At 38.3% G+C, this 25,596-nt stretch overlaps 1 protein-coding gene across 2 annotated transcripts in view; it reads left to right on the top strand.

The window, feature by feature from the left end:
- LOC109070369 (fibrinogen C domain-containing protein 1-like) overlaps window positions 1-25,596 on the top strand; it is a 98,313-nt gene that overhangs the window by 50,079 nt on the left and 22,638 nt on the right. For both annotated transcript variants that reach the window (XM_042756343.1, XM_042756344.1), the window contains 3 exons: window positions 2,735-2,894; window positions 6,873-7,009; window positions 22,770-22,866. In XM_042756343.1, the coding sequence (XP_042612277.1) occupies window positions 2,735-2,894; window positions 6,873-7,009; window positions 22,770-22,866 (394 nt within the window). The remainder of the gene's footprint in view (window positions 1-2,734; window positions 2,895-6,872; window positions 7,010-22,769; window positions 22,867-25,596) is intronic.

The raw sequence follows: 25,596 nt of genomic DNA, 5'->3' as shown, positions 1-25,596 counted from the left end.
CTCTCTTTCTTACAATTGTGTACAAACATATTAATGTGTTTGCAACCTATTACCCATGATTCTTTTAAATTGCATATATTATTATAATATTCAGCTTAACACCAAGACTGTGTTTCACTTGTCTGGTTGTTTGGCTGCATTTAATTCTGAGGAATTAAATAATGAAATAGTCTTCTGGCTTTGAGAAGCTGAGATGTCTATATTAATTTAGGGATTGGAGATGGGCCCCACCCATTCTCCTCCCTCATCCTTTAAATGCAGTGCTCTCTTGGGGCACAGAAGCACGCTTTGCAGTTTGTCTTAATAGGTCGTGCAGATGGTGTGTCACGGTCATGCTCTGCTAATGAAACAGGAAGTACTTACTCTTGTGAGCAAGGAGGCCACAGAATGTGTTCCACCTCACAATTAGGTGTCCAGGTTCTACATCTGGTACTTCATCGTTCCATAGAAGGATGGGGGGTCGTGTCTGATTCTAAGTCTGTGCAGACTGAATCGTTTTGTCAAACATTCACATTCAAGATGCTGACGTTTATTACTGCTGACAATATTCGGGTTCTTCCTTTCAGCCTAGCACTGTCACCCCACACTTTCACCAGTGCGTGGATGCAATTCTGACTCCTCTGTGCCTCCAGGGCATCCACGTAATGAATTACATCAATGATAGGTTGAATTCTCCATTACAGAAAACTACTTTTCTCTGTGTTGTATGGGTTTCAACAACGATGCAGGCACATTTGTCTCCTGTTTGTGTTTTTTTATTCCCACAGCGGTGAACAGTGTGAGGCTAGGCCAGTCACTCACTGTAATACAGTTCCAGAGACTGTTGGGTCTGATGGCAGCAGCGTCCAACATGATATTGGCCTGTTGTACACAAGGTTCACTTGGTGATGCTTACATGCCTTAGACATGTGGAGGAAGCCTTGGTTCCTGTCATAAGGCCCGGTGTTGGGGGCTTCTTGTCGTCATGTAACACTAATGACAGACAACTCCCTCACGGCCTGGGGAGTGGTCATGAGTGGCCACTCTGCACCGGGTCTGTGGGAAGGCCACCATCTCATGTGGCACATAAATTGCCTGGAGATTCTGGCCATGTTTTGTCCACTGAAACACTTCCTTTCAGACCCGAGGAGCCATCCTGTGCTTGTCTCCTACATCAACCGCCAGGGGGGGTCTGTGCTTGTGCCAACTATACAAGTTGACACACCAGATCCTCCTGAGGGCTCAGGGAAAACTCCTCTCACTCAGAGCAGTCTACATCCCTGGGCACCTGAATGGAGGCCCAGGGAATGGAAGCCCCACCCTGATGTGGTGGAGCAGGCGGTGGATCTGTGTGCATCTTGAGACTTAACACTATCCACTCTGGGTCTCCCTCTCACATCCAGCTCCTCTCAAATTAGTTACCATGGTACAGATGCAGTTGAGGCTCCATCTGTATGCCTTTTCCCCGATTGCTCTGCTCCTAGGAGTTCTGGAGAGAGACATCCATGACACCTCCCTTCTAACAAAACAATCCCCATACCTGCCAGCCCGAGATTGGCTCTCGGACCTAATGTCCCTTCTCAACAGCTCACCCTAGGAGATTTCAGTCAGGAGGGACCCTTTGACTTGGTCAGGGGATGGAATCTTTCATCCCTGCCTGGAATTGTGGGTTTGGCCTCTGATGGGCCCCAACTCATAGACTTTGGGCCCTCAACTGAGATTGTTGAGACCATACTCCACTCCAGAGTTACCTCCAAAAGGAAACTTATCTCCTTGAAGTGGGTTGTGTTCACTTCATGGTGCAGAAATCATCAGCTGGTCCCTGTTAACTGCCTGGTTGGTTCAGTTCTGGAGTACTTGCATGGATAGTTCTCCACAGGGTTGACCCCCTCCACAATAAAGGTGTATGTGATGGCCATAGCTGCTTTCAATGCCCTTTGGGTGGTCATTCAGTGGGAAGAAACCTGTTGGTAACATATTTCCTTTGTGGTGCTTTGAGGCTTTCTGCATCTGGACCAGGAGAAGTATGGCAGCTTCTAAAGCCTTTTCTCAGGCTTTTCCCTGCAAGATGTGGCAGGCTGGTCCTTTCCATTCACATTTGTTAGATTTTACAATCTAGATTACTTATGTAACCATGGTTCCCAGAGGGGAACACGATGCTGCATCTGTTTGCCATACGTCCTGCATCTCTGTGAGTGGCTTGCTGTTTGCTGTGGATGTGCTTTTAAGCTTCCTGGTCTCCATCACCCCGCCTGCGATGTCGCCATTCCATTGGACTGATTTCACACATGCTTCAGGACACTGTCATGCAGAGGCGTTCCCAAAGCGTTTCTGATGCAGTGTTCCATTCCACTCGTTGAACCGTGGTTACATACATATGTAACCTAGAGATGTTTTCTGTTTCTGCTGCAGAGCTATAATCGAACATTTTTCACCATTCAGTATAAAAGAGATTATCCACAATGGCTGATATATTTTTGGGCTGTGGAGCCTTATGCAATTTTATCTTAAGATACTAAACACTAAATATAGGTATAGATGGGGACCAAAAAGTGATCACTGTCGTTCCAGACCTGTACCAGACTTTCATCTGTAGAGCACAAAAGAAGTTATTGAAATTTATACTTAAAGTCAGTAAATATATAATAAGTTGCAGATCAACCACATTGATCGGACTCACTGCACTGTTGCCTGCAGGATTTCTTTTTATTTTGTTCTGTCTGTGTAATAGTTCTTGTTTGTGTATGTGTTGCAGCTGCTCTCCGAGAGCCAGATTAACATGGTGAAGGTTGTCAACTCTGTGAGCGATGCTCTAAATGCCATGCAGAAGGAAACTGGAGGTCTGAAAGCCAGGGTGAAGGCTGACCTGCAGAGGGCGCCAGTCAGAGGAGTTCGCCTTAAAGGCTGTGCTAATGGTAGGGGATCCATTTCTTTTGCTTATGTGTGGGGTTTTACCTCTGTGTCCACTGTCCATTTGATCCACTATACACTTTTTAAAAGTTTGGGGTTGTTTGGAATTTTTTTTAAATGTCTCTCTCTCTCTCTCTCTCTCTCTCTCTCTCTCTCTCTCTCTCTCTCTCTCTCTCTCTCTCTCTCTGCTTGCTGCATTTTCTGAGGAAGTCTGCATTTACTTGAGCAAAACTACAGTTAAATAGTAATATTGTAAACTATTATTGCAACATAAAATATTTTTTCTGTGTAAATACATTTTAAAATGCAATGTATTACTGTGATGACAAAGCTATTTTTTTCAGCAGACATTACTCCAGTATTCAGTGTCACACAATCCTTCAGAAATCATTTTAATATGCTGATTTGCTGCTCAAGAAAAATTTCTTAATATTTTCAGTGTTGAAAACATTTGTTCTGTTCAATATGTTTGTGAAAAAACATGATGTTCATCAAATAATAAAATCAGCATTTATTTGAAATATATATATATATATATATATATATATATATATATATATATATATATATATATATATATATTGTAACAATATAAAATCAATTTAATTCACCCCAAATTATCAATTTAATGCATCCTAAATTTATCAATTTAATGCATTAGTTTTTTTTTTTTTTTTTTTTTTTTTTTATCTTACTAACCCCAGACTTTTTAATGGCAATGTATGTTTTATTGTTAATTCATGTGTCCCTCATCCCTCCAAGCTTCCATCCATCCCTTTCTTCTTCCAAAGCAGTCAAGATTTTTGCTGACATCTTTCTCTTCTGACATCGCCCTCTTCAAAAATATGTTTGATTTGCATGCAATATATGTATTGCTAATATTTCTTTTTTGGAAGCTTATAAAGATGTGAAATTGACTTTTTTCCCTATCATGCTTTTGAAATTAAAGCTAATCATTGTTGTTATTGAAGAGTTGGATTCTGAATAGCATAGTAGGATACTGCTCTTACTATTTCCTGTGGCTCCAGAGTGATTAGCCACATGGCATTTTTCACTCAGGTGATTGGCTTTGAAAGTTCCATGGTCCAGTGAGCTAAGATTCAGATGTAGATCATGCACTCTGACATCAACTTAGAATCACAAGCACTTTGGTCCCCCAAGCAGAGGTGCTCTGGTCCTTCTCCTCATTGTTGACTCACTGATTCTCAATTCAAAGAACTTCAGACAATTTCATGAAAAACTGTGTTTAAAAATCACACATAACTATTGTCTTCTTTTTGTGGCCCTGCTGATCTGAATTCTCATTAGACTAGTCGCTGGAAGCTGAAAGAAAGTGTCTGTGCTTAAATTGTGCTCTTGGGAGGCCTAATGTGTCTGAAAGCATTTTACCACTTTACTTTTAAGGCCCTGATGTCTCGGCTGGAGCCACAGGTGTGGCTTGTAATGAACCTCAGAATGGAGCAGACACTTTTATGCAAGTGTGTGTCAGTGAAAGGGAGAGTGTGTTCTATAATCAGGGTACAGGATCGCTCTTTTAGGAACAAAGACCAGTAAACTGAGAAGCACAAGCTGCCTTGGAAAAACCTGTGCAAAGTCATGTTGGCTAACCAATAGCAATATCCCTTTGGTCATTAAATTAGCCTTGGCCTACCCTTACGAAAAAGAAGTATATTCAAGTGTGCTATTAGTATACTTCTTTTAAACTAAAAATAGGAAAGTATGCATTTAGTTTACTTTTTATGTACTTCTCAGAAATGGGCTTTATGTACTTCTCAGAAATTTACTTAAAATGACATTTAAGTATACTTTACTTATACTTACAAAAAGTCTAAATAAATTTGAGCTATACTTGTGCTCCTAAAATCTGTGTTTTCATTGCTATACTGTAGAAGGCGCTAGTACACATCTTCTGTACAGAATTTCCAAAAAAACACGAGTGAAGAAGAAAAAGAAACAACAAATACTATTACATGGAATGTAACACGATCATCTGACATGAAACAGCATCAAAACTGAAACGTTATGGAATAAAATGTCAACCGATGAAGAGGTAATAATTACAGTCAAGCTTTGGGGTGTTGATCGACTCCATCTACGTTTTGATTATCTTTCTGAATCCAATTCATAGCCTTTTTTCAGCTTTTTTTTTCAGCTTTTTTTTCAGCATTTTTTCAAAATGTTATTTATTTTTTATGAAACTTACCCACATTAAAGTGTTTAGAAAAATAATGCATGAAGCTAGAATAAAATGTTTTTGTTTACAAGCAGATACCCTGTTCTTTCTTTGGATGTTTTGTATGTTCAGATATTCATATAACAAAATATAATACAAATTAAAACCTAAATAGGGACATAGTAGTTTACTTAAAGTTATGATGTAAAGTTCACTTAAAGAAAACTTATGTAGTATACTTGCAGTATAAAAAACTACAAACATACTAGTTGTGTACTCAAAGTTTTAACTGTGTACACTAGTATAGGGTTACCGATTAAATTACTTATGACTCCCCCTCATGTCGTTCCAAACCCGGTCCGTTCACACAGTTTAGATATTTAGATAGTAGCTTTCAGTCCCTCCATTGAGAATTGTATGTACTATCAGGGTATACCTATAAGTTCATGTGACATTTTAGTTTTTTGAAGCATTGGTCAGTATCAAAAACTACTTAAGCATTGACTTCATCCCGGGTCTGTTATGAGCCATTCACCTCCCACATCCGGTTCGTGAACGAATCACTCGATTGTAAACTCTTCTTGAACCAGTTCACCAAATCGAACGTTTTTGAAAACGGTTCGCGTCAACAATAAGCATTAATCCACAATGACTAGCTGTTATCAACATGGCTGACAAGACTCCCTCTGAGTTTAAACCAATATCCCGGAGTAATTCATTTACTCAAACAGTACACTGACTGAACCGAGCCAGATAAACGAACGAAACATTGACTCAAGTTTTCTGTACGCGTCCGATTCGAGAACCGAGGAGCTGATGATACTGCGCATGTGATTCAGACTTCTGAACTGAACTTTTTCTTTTGGTGATTGATTCTAACTAATGTTAAAGGCGGGTAAACCGAAGGCTTGAATCAAGGGCAATCATCGCCAATGGAGTCATTACGTCGAGCGCAAAAGAACTGGTGAACCCGGTTTATATTCCGAAAGAAAGAAGAACAGAGTATCACTACCGGTGATCCGAAAACCGATATTCTTGACTACTAGAAGTGTACTGTTTGGAGTAAATGAATTACTCCGGGATATTGATATTTGAACTCATAGGGAGTGTCAGCCATTTTTAAAAAAGTTAACAGCTTAAGTCATTGGTGGATTAATGCTTATTGTTGAGCGAAAACCGTTTCAAACGATTCAGTTCGATTTGGTGACTGGTTCAAGAAGATCCTGTTACATCGAGTGATTCGTTCGCGAAACGGATGTGAGGTGAATCAACGCGCTCTATAACAGACCCGGGAGAGAAGGTCAATGCTGAATAAAGTCGTACTTTTTTGATATTTTTGGACCAAAATGTATTTTCGATGAAAAAATTCTATCTGATGTCACATGGACTACTTTGAAGATGTATTTATTACCCTTTTGGACGTGGACACTATACCGTACATACATTCTCAATGGAGGACTGAAAGCTCTCGGACTAAATCTAAGGTGTTCCGAAGATGAACGGAGGTTTAGCTGAACTAACCCCTTAAAAGTATTTATATATAGAAAGTGGGCCAATTTAGTCCCAAGGAGTATTGAAACAGTACACTTACAAGTATACTACTAGAACACTGATATTTGTATACTTGCTACATAAATAATACTTAAAAATATACTTGAACTATACTTAAGTATACTTAATAAAATAAACTTGAAGTATACTACTTTTTGGTAAGGGTATTTTAGCTATTTAGCTATTTGCTATCTTGTAACTGTCTGGTGATCTAGTCTTTGTGGTTTGTGTTTGACTCTCTCTCTCTCTCTCTCTTTAGGCTCTCGTCCACGGGACTGTAGTGATATATATGCTAGCGGTCAGAGGGAAGATGGCATCTACTCTGTTTTTCCCACTCATTACCCCGCCGGCTTTCAGGTCTACTGTGATATGAGCACGGACGGAGGTGGCTGGACGGTGAGTCACATTAACACACATGCACATTAGTTTGTGTGAGTTTGTGGTAATATGGACCTTCTGAAGACACATGGGAAAGAACGGCCTCCACAAAGAGAAGATGTGACGTTGGATTGTCATGTCCATTGACAAGTAACCTGAATATTGAGGTCTGCTTTGCTTTTCTCTCCATTTTAAATCCAGTTTTAAAACCCAGATTGGGGTAGGCTAAAATCAGAAAAAAGTCAAATAAACTTTTGATATCATATGAAATTTTATGCATCTAATCTCTCCAACCATGTACTGTGGCACTAATCCACTGCCTGGTTCAGTAATGACATGAAGATATACTGCTGTCTTTATTGAGGTCCTTTACAACAAGAGGCTCAAAGTTACTGTCATATTTAGCTGCTTAAAATGATGAAACGCATTGTTAAAGCTCTTAGTGAGATTGATATGGTGATAACGATATGATTCTGATGGTGATGCTGAGGGTCGTTATTATGATTACTCTGGGTTTTGAGATTGTGTAACCACCGTCTCCCAGATTGAATCCTGCTGACTACGGAGCTTGTCCATTCCTGAGCTTTTCCTCAGAGATCAATAACATCTGCATGCATATCTATCTACAGTATCTACATGCAGTAGCACATTCTGAAGTAATTTGTCTATATTTAAATATGAACATCTCACAGAACTGCAGAATATTACATGTTTTTTTTTGTGGACGTGTGAATGTGAGAGAGAAACAATAGGAAAGACAGTTTCTTCAGTTGTGGCAGCAGCACAGATGGTTTCTCTGTGCCCCATTCCAGCATTCATTGAGTGTGCATGGGCATATCTGAGTGTACTTTATCAGTGACATCATAGAGGCTGTTGATAGAATGAGAGAGATATAAAGAGAAAGTTTTAGAGAGGAAATTGCTTGAGGCGAAAGAGGGTGTATGCAGTCTGTCAGGCTATTAGTTCTTCATAACTGTCCCACTTTCTGTTGCTCAAGAGACTGTTGAAACTAGGAAAGAATACACCCACAGTCATAGTGTGTATGTGTGGGGGTTGTACTGGTGTGTACTGGTGTTTGTGTATACTGAGCGAAAAGACTAATGAAATGTAAAATTGAAATGAGCCAAAGAGGTGAATAACAAGAAGAGAGAATGAAGAGATGCAGATACACTACCTTTCAAAAGTTTGAGGTCTTTTTTTTTTGGTAAAATAAATTAATACTTATATTTACCAAGGACACATTTATTTGATCAAAATCAAAAGTGAAGACAATTATAATATTTCAAAAGATTTCTATTGAAAATGCTTTCTTTTTGAATTTTCAATCACCAAAGAATCCTGAAAAAAAGACAAATATTTCTTGAGCATCAGCATTAGAAAGATTTCTGAAGGATCATGTGACTCTAAAGACTGCAGTAATTGCTGCTGAAAATTCAGCTTTGTCATCACAGGAATAAATTACTTTTCAGAATATTTTTAAATATAAAACAGTTACTTTAAATTATACTAATATTTCACAATATTGCTGTGTTTAATCAAATAAAGGCAGCCTTAATAAGAGGCTTCTTTCAAAAAATAAACAAATATTGGGCGCCCTGATTTTAGTCTGTGAGGCAGGGTACTGCCCTGGGAAGGTCTCCTAGGCTGTTAAATACACAGATTAAAAGCTAAATGTTTTCATTTCGGTTCGTTCTTAGCAGGAATTAAAAATTACAGAGTCTGGGCCAATCAAAAATGACAGAGCCTGGGCCAAATCTAGTTTACATTCACTTCAGTGTTGTTGGTTTTTTCAGGCGTGATTGTAATTTTTTTTGTACGATAATTAAAACAAAAATCAGGCTTGTGTATTTATGACATCAATTACTAGGCCTACATTCGTTTTTTTTTTTTTTCATAAATGGAAGTATTTTAAAATGTTATAGTGTGTTTGTAATTGTAATATTTTTAGCTCTAGGCCTACACAGCAAACCTACAGAGCTTCCAGTAGGTTATTTTACAGAGCTGTAAACACAAGAATCTCTGACCGCATGCATCGTTGACGAAAACCCAGTACATATATCAAACGTTAATTTCTATCACGTAAACAATTTTTTTCAAAGTACCCCCTGACCCCTGGATAATACAGAATAAAAGTGTTTTCAGTCATGGTATCAGCCCCCCCCCCCCCACAGAAAAAAAAAAATAGTGCCTGCCCCTCACTTTGTACGCTCTGGCACAGACCATAGCCTGGATGTTTTAGTATGCCTGCTAAGACCATAATTAGCTGGTTCAGGTGTGTGTACCCCCTGACCCCTGGATAATACAGAACAAAAATGTTATCAGACATTTTAACAACCCCTGGATAATACAGAATAAAAGTGTTTTCAGTCATGGTATCAGACTTTTGGACATCAATTTTTATAGCCAATTTATTAAAAAAAAATTCCTCAAGAGAAAGTAAGGCATTCGTTTTGACATGGAAGATGGTTTCAAAATAGTAGTCCAATGACATGAATTTCTTTATAAAATTGTCAACAACAGAAAAATATGTTTGCAATAATCTGACAACTGATACATTTTCCTAAGGTGCTCTCACAAAAACCTAGAAATTGAGATAAATTAGATTATATATGATCTAAGATGGCTAAATTATTTTTTCTGTCAACTCATAATGACCTTTATTTCCGTTCCTGGCTTTCATTTACCGTAACTCTGAATACATCTTTTTGTCTAGTTAACTGTGTGTATACAGAAATGAGCCATAATTGCAGGCTTGATCTGCTGCTTTTGTTCCAGCACTATCATTTGTGATTTTCAGTACAAAAATGGGTCATCCTTTTTCATCGCTTTAAGCTTAAACAGCCCTCCAAAACACACACCACCTTCCTATTACAGACTGCACATCCACAGTCACTACACTGGGAGTTTTGGATGAATTCCACCCACAGGGATCCATATTTTGGAAATCTAGTAATTGATTGCATCTGTTCTGAAAGTCATGCACTGTCCAGATGATGTAAGCTTACAGTGAAGTTTGCCACCTCTACAACAAATGGAAACTGAAATGGAAGAATTTATAGCCTGAGCCACTTTGAGCCTGTGCAGTGACCTACAGCTTTGCTTTAATATCAGAATTAGACCTCTCAGTCCTCTCATTCTTTACTATGTATTTCCTGTCCTCATCCCTTTGCTACCTCTTGTTTTCATTTCAGCAGGGAGCATGACAGAGAAAAGAGAGAACACTTCTTTCTGCCAGACACCGTGAGCTCCTATAAATAGGAATTACACTTTTTTTCTCAGCATTAATGCTAAACAAAGAGAGGAAAGAAAGAGAGATGCAGGGAGGGCATGCAGGTAAAAAAAAAAAAAAAAAAAAATTCTGCAACACTGATATTTTTTTGGGTAGAACCAAGCATAACATGGCCATGCACACACACACCTAAGGCATTGACAGATGAAAGAATAGAGGTGTCGGTCAAGAAATGTTTCATATCTTCACTTTTGACTTGATCATGCATTACAGATCTCTTTCTTTCTCCCTCTGTTACCCTTTCTCTCATACACACATATAAGCACACACATCAATGCATTCATGCGTGCAAAAAAAAACACACAAGCTCACATGCATTATCACCTGTGATGGCGATATTCTTTATTTTGTTCCTGACCCACGCTCTGCCACGAGATAATGTATTCCACTATTATTATTTTATCTGCTAAAAGGAGACTAAAAATGAGCACTCTATAAATCATTTATGGGAGCAGATCTATTAGAGTGCTACGTGATCTGGCATTATCAAATGGTGCTTTTATCAAAAGTACCCACAACTCCTCTCTGAAATATTAAAAAAGCACTAAGACCTGAAATGTAAAAGTTTTAGATTGAAACTCAGATTGTGAACTCAATGGGGGGAGGTGGGGGGTTGCACTTGGAATGCAACTTGTTTTTCTTCCCTTTCTGCAAAAAAAAAAAAAAAAAAAATGTTTTTAAATGTCTGCCTGTTTCATATTGCTTATTCATGTTTCATTGCATGTTTGTATAGTGTTTTTAAATAATTGCACAGAGTAAAGGCTGTGCCATAGGTTTGTAGCTGTGATTAGATAAAGTAAGCCTCTATTATCTTAACATGCTACGTGGTGTAGGATTTATGTTATGCAGTTAGGTTTTGAAATGAAATGAGGGGTTAGAATTCTAAATGTGGAGAAATTGAGACATGTGGACATAAAAAAATAAAGCATAGCCGGAAATGTCAGATTATTGACTTATTGTTTTATTTTTAACTGGAAAAGATTTGACCTTTTGGAAATGACCATCTTTAATGGTAGATATGTGTGTATGTGTGGTGTAAACTGTTTATTTTGTCCCATTTGGGAGTACACACATAGATACCCCTCTAAGAAATAAAATCAAGCATTACATTTTACAATAAAGTTTTGTACATCAGTATTAGTGAATGTATTAGGCACCATGAAAAAACTATGAACAGTAGTTCCTATTATGCTTTTTATTTTTTCACTTTATTTTTTAAATTAGGTTTATTAATAATTTACAGCAATTTTAAATCTTGTTAAATATATAATATAGCCTACCTTTTTATTTTTAAATATGAACTTTAGTTTGTTAACAATCATTATTATTATTATTATTATTATTATTAATTTACAGCATTTATTAATCTTAATATATGTAGAAATTAACATTAGGATTAATTAATAATGTACAATTTGTTGTTTCATGTTAACTATAAAACAGATAATTTCTATTTATTTAAAAAATGTTATTAATAATTTTCAGCATTTTTTTTATATTGTTTAATTTTAATTTAAAAGTTTTACCTACTATTTTTCATTCATAGTCTAGTTAGGTCATAATGCATCAGTTAAGGCTACCTTCTAGAATTTTTACTGTTAAAATGTAAAAATCTATTTGTATATGTAGAAATTACCATTAATCAAGGTCACTTTATTTATTACATTAACTAATGTTAATGTATACAACCTTATGGTAAAGTGTTACTGAATCAGGTTACCCATACTCTCTCTCTCTCTCTCTCTCTCAATTAAAAACCATATTTCCAAACTCACTCATTGTCACTAAAGCATCTCTCACACCCCACCTCATTTTGAAAAAAAGGTACATTATCAGTTTGTTTATAATATGCAAATTCAACAGCAACCCTAAATTCTACCAATGATTTAAAAAGAGGCAACAAGTCAACATCTTGACCAGCGTTTTGTTGTGTTTTCAGGATTGCCAACTTGGCGTGTCCCATTAAAAAATTGGCAAACACACACCTTTCACGACATGACTGCTTATACTTTGGTATGGTAAAATAGTTTTGTGTTTATTTATTTCTTATTTTGTTTTTGTGTATTAGCTTTGTAATGTTTTGAAAAATGGTGTAAATTAAAAGGAGTTTAAAAGTCAAAAGTCTCTCTCTCTCTCTCTCTCTCTCTCTCTCTCTCTCTCTCTCTCACACACACACACACACACACACACACATTTTGTGTCTTTCTGTGAGATATCTGTAGTAATGATGGGCAGTGACAGTCTCTAAATCTTCAGATGAAACATCAAACATGATTCTGCCTCTCCCAATTGATCACTCCATACTAATCCAGTAATTCCCCTGTCCAGAGCAGGAAAAGAAAGATGATTAAAGAGAACAGAGGGAGAGAGACAAAGTGATAAATGGTAAGAATCAATGACAGAGGAAAAAGAGGATCACCCAAAGAAAGGGGGAGAATGGGAACAAGGAAAGAGGGGTGAGAAAACTAAGAACAAAAGAATGGCTTTTAAGACCCAGCATCATAAGTGTGCTGAAACAGCATATGTTCCCATCCCTGCTGGCTGCGTTCTCACACCTCCTTGTGAATGTGATCGTGTCAGAGAAACATTAAGCTGTATCATTTCCTTGCCGCAATCATTTATTCTCCTTTTGTATCCGTCTGGATCTCTCTATCTCTCTCGCCTTCATAGCATGAGACCTTAGTGGCGATGAGTATTGCCATCCTGATTAAAACCAGATATCTGTTTTGAGTGTCTTGTAGACAAGGGATCCTGTCCTCATGATGTAATCAGTCTCACTGTCAACCACAGATTAAATACTGATTGAGGCATAGTGTGGAAAACCTGAAAGCTGGATTAAGGTTATCTGCTCGTGTTTTCATGTGTTGAGGTCTCCACACAGTAATGGAATGATGTAGGGGATAATGTACAGTCAGGTGTCATCATCTCAAAATAAAGCCCGGCAGGGGGATCAGGGGGATTATTTTGCAATAATGGCCAACTAACTATAAGCCAGGGGCATCGTGCTCTGTTGTTTTTAGTCTTGGCTCACTTCATGGTATTTCAAACTGATCTTTCTCTTCATTTTAATTCTGCCTCTTCACATTCAAATTTAAATTGCAATTTTGCATCATGTTTGCTGCCTTTGTTCGAATTGTGGCCACAAATTTGACAATATGTTATTTCTATCTAATGCAGTGAAATGATTGTAGCTTAAGTGTCCAAACGCTTTTTGGGGCCATTGTAGGTCATTTCCATGGTCGCTTCTGCAGGCGTGGATTAACACACAGGCTTGCCTAGGCTGCAGCCTAGGGGGCCCACATGTGCAGGGGTCTCGGATTGGCATCTATGCAGCCAATAAATAAATTACTACTAAGAAAGAGCACATATTTCTTCATTGAGCTAGTCACTTGATTCTGCTCTTAAAATCCACCAGATTTATGCATTTAAATTTAAAATAAACAAAATTCCCTTATATCCACAGAACCACCAGACTAGAAGAACCAATGTGCACACATCACAGTCACACAAAATCCTGTGGGGACACTGGGAATGTAGAGGAAACACTGTAGGATTGGCTGTGCGTGTATGCAAGTTCACCTTACTATTTGCTTGTGGACCATGTATGGCACTAAATAAATTTCTCCAGTAAAGCATAATGATTAAGGGGGGCCTCACACAAAGAGCAACCTAGGGGCCCCTGACCACCTTATTAATCTGCCCCTGCGCTTCTGTTGTAGTCAGTGTAGGATTAAACCAGTCGAATGCAGTGAGAGTTTAAACAGCTGTCTTTTACGTTTCTACAGCTGACACTGTCCTGGCAGATAAATACACACGCAGCTGTGTCTGGAGACAGATGCACTGACTGTCTCATTGACAGATTGACAGACACATTGACCTCTTAATGTCCACTAGCCATCCAGGACTACACTATTACACCTCCATCACTTACACGCTTCTTGTTCATTGTGCTAGTGTTTGTCCTATAAATGGGAATAGAGATGTCTTGTGTTTCTCCACTGTCACCCAAGGGTTCTTTGTCACTTGTTTAAGTTCTCTGCAGTGAAGCTTTGTAATACTCCAGTTCCTAGGGAGAGAAGCAGCAGCGCTGAATATCTTTTATCTGTAATCTTGCTGGCAGTAGGCTGATGAAGGCCAAAGTTTGTAGAAATCAGTTTGTATATGTATGTATGCAGCTCTAGGCTTCCACGTGAACATGGATATTTCTGAAATAGTTCTGATAATTCACAGTGAACCCACTATTTCCAAAGAATGTGTCGTAGACTGTCGTTGTTCTAATTACTTTGTTTAATAATAAAGAATGTAGTGTAGCGCACAGACTGAAATTGCTGTTTATTTTGCTGCACCGACAGTCATAGACGAGCGAGCGAGTTAGACTGGTGCGCCTGTGATACAGCTGTTCTGCATTCTAATTAAAAGTTTAGACATGGAGCGTCTTTTGTCTGTCATTCTTCAGACATTACAGTAGACATATTTTGTTTTACAAACTGTATAGTTTCAACAGTTAGTCACGTTAGCACTCGGCTAACGTATCCAACATTTTTTTGGTCATTATTTTAAAGTCGGCATGAAATCAAAATGTAAAATTCTTTTTTTTTTTTTATGGAATACTGTAGTGTTTATGGAAATCAACGCAACCAGTGCTGACGTGAGCCATGGGGAAGTACTCACTACTCACTACATTTTGTTAGCAACGCCCCAACTTCCAGTGATGCAAATCAAGTCCCGCCCTCTCATTACAGATGCCGTTTCAGTCGGCTAGTTTCATGCTGATTTTAAGAACAGATTGGAGAGCTATATTATTGCTATATGTAAAGGTGCATGCTTGGTTGCCAGGATGTCACAACAAAACCCGCCCAATTATTACTCAGAACTAGAACTGGGGTCCCCCATTAAAAATCGTATTCCGTGGTATAAATTACATGTTTTTTATGTTCTAACTTGCACAACCACTCCTTTTCGTGCCAATCACAACAGGCTTGGCCAGCTGACCAATCAGAGCAGAGTAGGCTTATGGAAGGGAGAGGTTTACAGACATTTCGCTCAGAACTGAATTGAACAAACCGTCTCAAAATTATGGACAAATGACTCTATGTATAAATGTATATTCTGGAAAATTACAATGTTCTCTGACCTTAGATGCATTTAAACCTGGGGACTCAATATAAGAACACTTTAAAAAAAAACATCGACCTGCTATTTAACAATGTCCTTACTAACTTTCTGGGCTATAAACGTGTCACAATTCAAATGAGACTGATTACCGGTCTACAATTAACTGTGAAAATAAGTAACATAGACAGATGGAAGTGTAAGGAATTCGAGATGAACAAATAATTATTTATTTTTTTTTACTGATAAAGCTTAATTTAATAGGGAATAAATCTATAAAAAGGAAGAGATGAGAGAGCGCAATCTTTCCAGAGCTGTACTGCCCTATCTCTGTGTCTGCTGTTGCCATGGTGGGTTTGGGAATATCAAGTTTTCAAGTGACAGCAGCATTTTACAAACTTCAGTCAGTCACACAAATGAGATAATGGTGCTGGTCAGTCATCAGATAATAGGGTCAAACAAGCAATCAGGGAAGTAGGGATGAAACCATAATGTTGTTGTGAATAGAGTAGAGGTTAAAGAACAGAAATATAGCAAAATATATGAGAAATGCAAAAATGTTTATTTACCATAATTATCTAAAATCATGCATGACCCTACGGTTGATATGTCTTTAAAAGACATCATATAACAAATATTGTCACTCATCTATATATATATATAGAGACGCTTAAATATTTTTTTTTTTATCTTTGTGGACCCTGAAGGTTATGAAATGTATCCAAGATACTTATAAAGTTAAAGGAATGTTTATTATTGGAAAATAATTAATAGAAATAGTTCTTTGAATTTAAATCAAGATTTACCATGGACTGACAGCTCAACCATATGGTAGAGATTTATATAAAACATAAATTAAAAAAAAAAAAAAAAATCTCTAAAGTTCAGTTTTATTGGACACGGCTATTAATGAAAGCTAAATAATAATTCACCTTAAACAAATTAGAATTTTAACCATGAAGTGACGACTTCTGTCTTCTGAATATTTAATGAATGGAATCAACTCAGAACTTTAAAAATGCAGACTTAATTTTTCATTTTTATTCTCTGAGGAATGTAAAAGGCATAACCCAAGTGACACATCAAATGTCAAGTAGTACTTCAGGAACTGACCTGCTATAATCAAACCTATCAGAGCCCTCCTTGAGCAAAGACAAATCATTTTCACTTTTTTTTAATCTCATGCAAGAAAAAGATATTGATTTCAAAAAGGTTCTGTACTGAAGAACCACCAAAGTGATGCCCTCAGCTGTCATAATCCTTCGGTGGTAACTTTAATTAAAAGAGAATCTTTAATTAGTCTAGTCAGTAGCGACTGACATTTTGGGTGCAGTTTGTCATTTGCTGTGAAATGGCACAGTCATGACACAAAGACCACAGGCCGAGATTCACAGATCACTGCACTGTAAGGGTTTCGGATCAATTACTGTAAACAACAGGGTGTGAAGAGGCTAATATCACTGTAGGTATAGAAAAGAAACACCCACCCTTTAAAATAATCATCTTTTTTTTTTTTTGCTTTGTAGCCTGAAATGAAGACGGACACAGTTTTTGTTTTATCCAACTGTTTTTACTCAGTACAACTATATAACATCCAAGTGAAATAAATAAAACTACTGTGTGGTCAGTTATGCTGTGTGCTTTGGGTCATTGTCATGTTGGAAGGTAAACCTTTTTCCAATTGACAAGAGGGCAGCAGTTTTTCCTCAAGAATCTGATGTTTTTTGCCCCATCCATTTTTTTCTTCTATCCTGACAAGTGCTTCAGTCCCTGCTGCAGAGAAACACCCCCATAACATACCGCCATGCTTTACTGTAGGAATGCTGTTATTTGGATGGTGAGCAGTATTGTATTTCCGCCAGACATATCGTTTAGTGTTGAAGCCAAATAAATAAATTTTAGTCTCATCTGCCTCAGAATCTTCAAGCTGTGTTTTGGCAAAGCTCAGTCGTGACTGCATGTGGCCTTTCTTGAGGAGTGTTTTTTTTTCTTGCAACCCTCCCATACAAGCCACATTTGTGGAGAATCTGTGATATTGTCACGCACACAATGACCACTCTTTGTCATAAATTCCTGCAACTGCTTCAGAGTGGCTGTAGGCCTCTTGGTCAACTCTCTGACCAAAATAAACAGTTAGGAGCGACGTCCTGATTCAGCGAGGGGTCTGTGTTGTACCATATACCTTCCACTTCTTAATAATAGACTTCACTATGTTTATAGGCATTGATAAAGATGTTTTTGTTGTTGTTGTTGTTGTTGTTATTGTTTTTGGACCCATCTTCTGACTTGTGCCTGTCCACAACTTTATCCCAGCAATATTTTGACAGTGCTTTGCCACCCATAGTTGATTGTTTGCTTCAGTTGCACAACCAAGGACCAAAATGCTCCAGGAAAACTCTTTTCATGCTGAGCTAATCAAAATGATCTGATCAACTGATCACAGTTGAAAGTCAAATGGCTTGAGAATGTGATTAGCTACACCTGATTAAGTTTACAAGTCATTTTTAGGTGTGGGGTGATCCTTTTTCCAACACCGTGATTCTGTTTTTTTTTTTTTTTTTTTTTTTTCATGTTGGTGTTATAGCTTTCACTTGGATGTTATAAGTTGCATATTGTTGTTATAAAATGTTATAAGTAGCTATATTCATAAGAGTAAATACAGCTGGATCATTTTAAGGGGGGGGGGGGGGGGGGTGATTCTTTTATACACGTTGTATGTGTCACAAACCAGGGTAGAGACGGGAGGTTAGTAAAATAACAAGGTTTATTGAACAGTCGGAATATAGAGTGAATAATGGCAGTGGCAACAATCCAGAGAGAAATCCCAATAGTGGATATAGATTGTGGCTTCGGAGTATGGATTTGGGATCCAGGAGACTGGGGAAATAACGAGGGAAACCACACGAGGATCGTTAGAGTTTCTGGAGGTAAAACAGACCCAGGTTAGTGTAGCAGGAGTCTGGTACTGTCCAGTGTAGTGAGCGGTAGACCGGACCCCGAAGCACAAGAGGTGAAGGTGGCTTTATGCTGGGAAGGATAAGTGAATGCAGGGGCAGGTGATCAGTACTCCAGCGATCGGGATTGGGTGTGATTGGGAACATGTGATGATGATGGAGGTGGCTGTGACAGTGATTATTCCCTGACACTACACCCCCCTCTGGAAGGCGTGACCTTGCGCCATACAACAAATGGCTTAACGGGGAATCAGGAGCCCCTCCTGGGTTTAACGGGGAATCAGGAGCCCATCCTGGGCTGATCTCAGGAACAGGAGCCCGCCGTGGGCTGGGCTTAACTCAGGAACTGGGGTGAGGATGAGGGTTGAGTACAGTCTTTTCCTCATCCTCCTCGTTTGGGTTGGGGTGAGTGCGGCGGTAGCCGGTAGGCCTGCATCAGAGGCAGAGGCTGGCAGTTTGGGGCTGAGGACCGGGATGGCTGGAGGTAGCGAAAGGGGAGCAGCCTTTAGCGCTGACCTGACAGACTGTAAAGCGGGATTATAAACTTTTGCTCCCAGGTCAGCGCTGTATGAAGTCCATCCCCGAGTACGGGAAGGCACACGAGGCGATGGGTGGTCAGAGCCATTGGCCAGGCATGTGGAGAGTCCCGGCACGGGGTGAGTTGGAGAGGCTCTGTGTGTTTCAGTGGGGTCTGGATGAGAACTAAATATATTATCCTTTATTTCTTCTACCTCTGAATTAGAACCATTTAAATAAAGGACTAGATTAATCAGCTCGAATAAGGGAAACTGATATGATGGGTAATCACAACGGATTGTGTTCTCATCCAGCCCCAACTGAAAGCAGGCACTGAGTGCTGCGTCATGCCAACTCACCCGGTAATACAGCTCGAGGAATTCCACCACATACTGTTCCAATGGCCGACCACCCTGCTGCAAGCAGCATTGCCGATCCTCGGGGACAGTCATCCTTATTTCTTTTGAGGTCCAGTCTTCTGTCACAAACCAGGGTAGAGACGGGAGGTTAGTAAAACAACAAGGTTTATTGAACAGTCGGAATATAGAGTGAATGGCAGGTGAGAATAATGGCAGTGGCAACAGTCCAGAGAGAAATCCCGATAGTGGATATAGATCGCGGCTTCGGAGTATGGATTTGGGATCCAGGAAACTGGGGAGACAACGAGGAAAACCACAAGAGGATTGTTAGAGTTTCTGGAGGTAAAACAGACACAGGTTAGTGTAGCAGGAGTCTGGTACTGTCCAGTGTAGTGAACGGTATAGACTGGACCCCGAAGCACTGAAGTGAAGGTGGCTTTATGCTGGGAAGGATAAGTGAGTGCAGGTGATCAGTACTCCGGCGATTGGGATACTTATAAATTATGAACACAAAATCTTTAATATCTAATATATTATGTACACAAAAACTCCCTGACAGTATGTGAGGGGACATTAAGTCTTTCGATTATGTAAATGACATGAAACAGCTCATTGAAACTTTTGGTGTTTTTTTCCCACCTTAATAATAGATAGAGACTACAAACTAACATTTTCTTCATATATATATAGTGTGAATTATTATTTAGTGTATATTACTAGCTGTGTGTGAAATTCCATTCATTTTTAAGGTCCATTTACAGGATCCACAATCTGTGTGTCATGCGTTCATGTGTTTTTTTTTATTTAATATTGAAAGTAGAAAAATGAGAAAAGGGCTCCTTTTTCATTTTTTCACCCCCTCCCCCCAAAAAAAAGGGGGTAGAAAAATGAATAAACAGCTTGAATGTTCGATTTCTACACATGGGTGGGAATTAAACGCCCCATTTCTGCTGATTGGTCATCAGTTTTTCCGCAGTTTGGTGCAGCAGAATAATAGTCCTCCGCTGCTGCAGGTGTACAGATTCACGCATTTATTGCAACTAACGAATGGCTTGACACAATCTGTACCTGGGCAGAGCCTACAGGGCTTTCTTCTGTGTAGATATAAATTCTATCCCTTGCATCATAATTGGGCATGGCAGGGTATGATATGATGGCTGGTCGCTCAGTAAGTTAGTTTGTTTAATTTATTAATTACTTTTAAATTAAATATTTTAAACACTAATATAAAAAGGAATGAATAATGCATTGACTTGGGTAGGATATAACGTTCACACAAGAACAACCGGAGAACAGAGATATTAAAATATATACTCTTCTGAGTTTTATAATGTAGACATTGGTTTTATTAAAATTTATATCTTTTTTATAATTAATATAAAAACGTGAAAGTCACCAGTTTTCTGTGAGGGGTACGTTTAGGTGTAGGGTTGGTGTAAGGCAATAGAAAATACAGTTTGTACATTATAAAAACCATTATGCCTATGGGGAGTCCACACAAGGATAGTGAACCAGAATATCTGTCTCTCTGTGTGTGTGTGTGTGTGTGTGTGTGTGTGTGTGTGTGTGTGTGTGTGTGTGTGTGTGTGTGTGTGTGTTTGAATTATCCCTTTAAAAATAAGGGAAACTAACCACAGACATTTTAGGTAAACGTTTCACATTACAAATCAAAGTCGTTCTTCTTTTATGTGTATTTGTTGAAGAGGGATTGCTTCATTCCTGAAAGCTGTTGGTGACAGGGACAGTGAGAAAGAGGTCAACCGATTCTGATTTCACCTTTAATACTCCCTCTATCTCTCTCTCTGTCTGTTTCTCTGCCTCAGCTGACACTGTTGTTAGGCAGTGATGGTAAATGCCCCTTTGACCTTCACTTCTTGCCTGCCTTTAATTTGTTGAGAAAAGGCAAGATAACACACAGGCATGATTGTATGTGTGTGTGGGTGGATGCATGTGTAATTTCAACCTTGACAGTGGTGTCTGCCTCAGTTCTGTGCAGGCAGGGTTGATCTCCCAGGAGCCTCCAGGGCAGCTACAGGGTGGGAGTGATGTGGGAGAGAGCGAAACCTTTAAGATTACTGACAACTGTCATCCCATACTGGATCGACCCCTTTCCATTCCCATCTGTCTTCGCTACCGAATTTCAACAGAAAACAAAGTCCACCTGTTTATGACTTCAACTGACCAGACATTTCAGTTTGTGGTTTTCTAGACTTTTAGAGTAATTAATGCAGAGTACACTGCAAATTAGTTGGTAAAAGGCTTCAATTGTTTTTTCAATACATCAATCAAATTAAAGTAATTATCAGTTTTGCAAATATGCCATTTACCCAGAGGGATTACAGATAATGCAGAAGAACAAACACAGACCCCTGAGTGTTGTTTCTGATTACCATTTTGCACTGATTGCCCTTCTGTGTCATAAAACACACACACACACACACAAACACACACACACAAAAACACACACACACACACACAGACAGACAAAACTAGTGTCAGTGATTTTGACAGACTCATTATGCTGGCACATTTGATCTCTTTTATTCTGTGCATGTCCACTATTGCACTTTCTTAAGACGCATCGTCTTTAATGTCCTTCTTGCTTAAATTTGAACTCTAATTCAACCTTCATCCTTCCTCTGCTTGTTGTACACTGGCAAAATATTTTTGAATTTCGCTGTTAACGTTTTTATCCTTCAACAACCTTTTAACCAACCATTCAGATTTTAGGGTTTGGGTTAACACTGGTTTTCATGTGTTTAAAACATTTTATCAGCAAATTCTTAATGATTTTAGGGGTTTATTAGGGGATAAATTTTTACTTAGGATTGTTTAGTAGAAAATTTATTTCAATATAAGATGTTGATCCAACATTTCATAGTAAGTTACTGTTTTTAGTTTACTTAACAATTTTTTACACACATGTGTGAAGTTCATGTAGTTTAAGCGCTGCTGTCATTTAATGCAAAAGGGAGACAGCTCAAATACTGAGACATTCTGATATTCATGTTCTTTCATTCATCTCATGTTCTTCTTTTGTTTCCTTTTTTTCCTTTAAAGTGACTCAAACTAGTCATATAGTTTAAAGAATTTAAAAAAGTGCATGATAAAGGTGCACTCAAACTTTTGCATGGCACTGAACAGTATGTGATTGTGTCTATACACAAATGGATTACGAGCTCTGTAAGTCCTACTCTTCTGAGTCTGTCTTGACTAGATCAAGATATCATACTCCATTAAATTATATTATCCTTAAGATCACAATGCGGCGCTGTTCCATCATTATGTTTGTTCAGGTCTCATATCAGTCTTTGCTGAGAGAGATTATTCTTTCACACTTATCATGGATTTACTCTGAGGAAGAGCCCTAAAATCATACAATAGGCTTACTTTATTCAAAAGCATGATCTCACACACATACATAATACATTAGAACACAGCAGGGCATTTTCCTGTTGTTCAGATGTTAAAAAGCTTAATATCATGCAACCTACTAACACAGTTTTGATACAGATTTGTTGTTAATTATTATTCTGCTTTTTTGTCAGGTAATCCAGCGGAGGGAGGATGGATCTGTGAACTTCTTCAGGGAGTGGGACTCCTACAGGGAAGGATTTGGCAAAATCACTGGAGAGTACTGGCTTGGTAAATTGTGTATTTGTGTTTGTGACAGAGAGAATGCATGTGAGTGTAAACTGTGATTTTTTTTTTTTTAATTATCAGTGTAAAAAGCTGCCAACTCCTCTCAACCACAGACACCTAGACAATTACACCCATTCTTAGGTGTTTCCACACATCTGTGCAGTCACATGTCAGTCCATCTATAATTCAGATTTAAATGATCTATTCTGTTCGCTACCCTATAGACCTTTTCGACCTGCAGAGAGTCATACAGTCAACAGTACACGTCACAGATCTGTCAGGGTTCATTGTGATATAAAGTCAGCCTGATTGTGTATCATCCCTTAAACATATTTATTTGTTGGTCCAACCTAGAAACTGAAAAGCACTGAATTAGAGCGCTAAACATCTATCTCCACATGATCTGTGGATGAGCACCAGCAACTCTTTCCCTCTGCTTTTCTTCCACTCCATGTAGCAAGCGGGAATCAAATCACCAAGTAAGCCCAAATTGCCATGTTTACCGTTTTTGCGAGCCAAAATGGCTTTTGACTGCCAAAGCGCTACAATCATGCTCTTAACCTGCAGAGATGTTTAAACTAGAATCATTATTGTGCGTGTTGGTCTGCGTGAGTGTTTTTGTTCCTCTGTTCACTTAATGAGATGAGCAGTGTCGACTGGCTTGTTGTTCTCTTCTAAGAAAAAAAAAAAAAAAAGATGAACAACAAATAAAAATAAAGTAACTAAAACAAACACACACACACACAAACACAATATGTCATAAAATAAATCAACGCAAATGATGCAGGATGACAGATGGATGTGGCATCAGTCAGGCCCATGGGAACGTGGATGAAGATACAGTTGTTTCTAATGCTGCCACCCCAACTCTGCTGGTGTGGCCAAGTGAGGCTCCAGGGCATACTTATACATGGAAATAGATTCTCATTGTCCTTCCCATGTTAAGTAGATTATCATTAAAGAGACATACAGTTTGGTTTAGTCAAGTGTGAACTTACATACCCTGTTTTTCTGCACAAACTCTTTGTTAGCTGTGTTGCAGAACGTTGGCAGTCATTGCAGTTTCTATAGTGTCCTGTTCTGCTTATGCCCCACAGGCTGAGTGAGGGACAAGTGTAGCAGGCGATATTATAGTGTCCATAGTGGCCGTGTATAGCTTCTCACACTCATGGGGATTGTTTACCCTTGAAATTTAGTTAAAGCTTACGTCATGTTCCTTTTAACCAGTCAAATTCCCTCATGAGTCATTTTTTCTTCCTTATCCTTGACCCTCCGTGTCATCAAACACTTCCACTGAAGGCTCAACAGGGTTATGGTGATGGCAGAGGCTGCTCTTGTTGGGTGAAATGGGGCTAATGTTGTGATATACAGTGGTTGGATTTTGAAAAATAGAGCTTGCCCTCCAATTTCAGTCTAGGGGTGCAATCTTTGCCAAATTACAAAACTGCTTGAGCTCAAAAGTACAGGTCTACCAATATTTTAGAAGCTGACTTGTATTGATTTACCGATTTTTTTATTTATTTATTTTTTATTTATTTTATTATTTTTATTTTTTTGCAGCATACACTCCTTTAGGATAGGAGTTAAAAGTCTATTGCTTGTAGCATAGAAGTACCTCAATTTCACTGATTTTATGCACTGAAAAGAAGCAGGAGTCATAGACCTCCTATCATTAACCTGCTTTATGTTATCATACCACCATTAAAAAGAATTACTTTAAAAGACACAAACCTTTTTTAACCTGTTAACCTGCCCCCTGCATTATGGGATTCACAGCTGAAAATGACCTACCTAACTTAAAATTGTAATAGTTCCTGACTTCAGTGTGCTACACACACAATTTTGATGTCTTTGGAAAGAAGACCCTTTGGGCTTTACTATCCATCATCCAGAGTTTATAATGCTCAAAAAGATAAAAAGTAATAGACACTGAAGTGCTTTGAAAAAAGTCCCATGTCTCATGAGTTTCTATTTCAAATCTGAAGAAGATACCATGAAAAATGAGATTCCTGCAACCATTTTTCTGAGACTATGTCTAGTCCCCCACCCCAACCCAAATATATACACCAAAAAAAAAAAAAAACCAAAAAAACCAAAAGTGATTTATTTGAGCACTAGAAAAATACAATAAGAATAATTTGAGTAATAATAAGAAATAATAATAATAATAATAAAGAATTAACTATGTATGCCAATTACAGTACATCCTGAGATTGCTAGAAATACAGCATTTACACTGATAGAAACTCAAACAGTCGGTAATCACATGCTGATGGCCTTAATACAGATGATAATCATACAGATGCACCATATATACAATAATCACACTCTATTCATATAGATCGCATTCACACTGATAGCTGTCTATCACACACTGATTATCAGTCATAGAGATAGAAATCATGCAGATACAGCCACATTCCCCACAAAACACACAAACACACATATATGAAAAATGTTGAAGTTTATTTGTGTAATTTGTGTAATTATTTGTGCATAAAGCGGATCGCTAAATTACACCCCCATCAGATGACAGGTGCGTCACAGCGCGCGTCATGAGCCGTCACGAGAGAGAGAATTTAGCAAATACATTCCTTATAAGCTTTCCATTGAAAAACAGCGATCTGTCGTTGATGCTTGAGGCTTAGACCATTATAATGATATATAGTTTATATTGATGAATTTTGCCCCGTTTCATTTAATCTATTCGTAAACATTGTTTAGTGCGTCGGC

Source organism: Cyprinus carpio, chromosome A5 (assembly GCF_018340385.1).
Source record: "Cyprinus carpio isolate SPL01 chromosome A5, ASM1834038v1, whole genome shotgun sequence".
Classification (NCBI taxonomy): Eukaryota; Metazoa; Chordata; class Actinopteri; order Cypriniformes; family Cyprinidae; genus Cyprinus; species Cyprinus carpio.
This window is presented reverse-complemented; position numbering and strand designations above follow the sequence as displayed.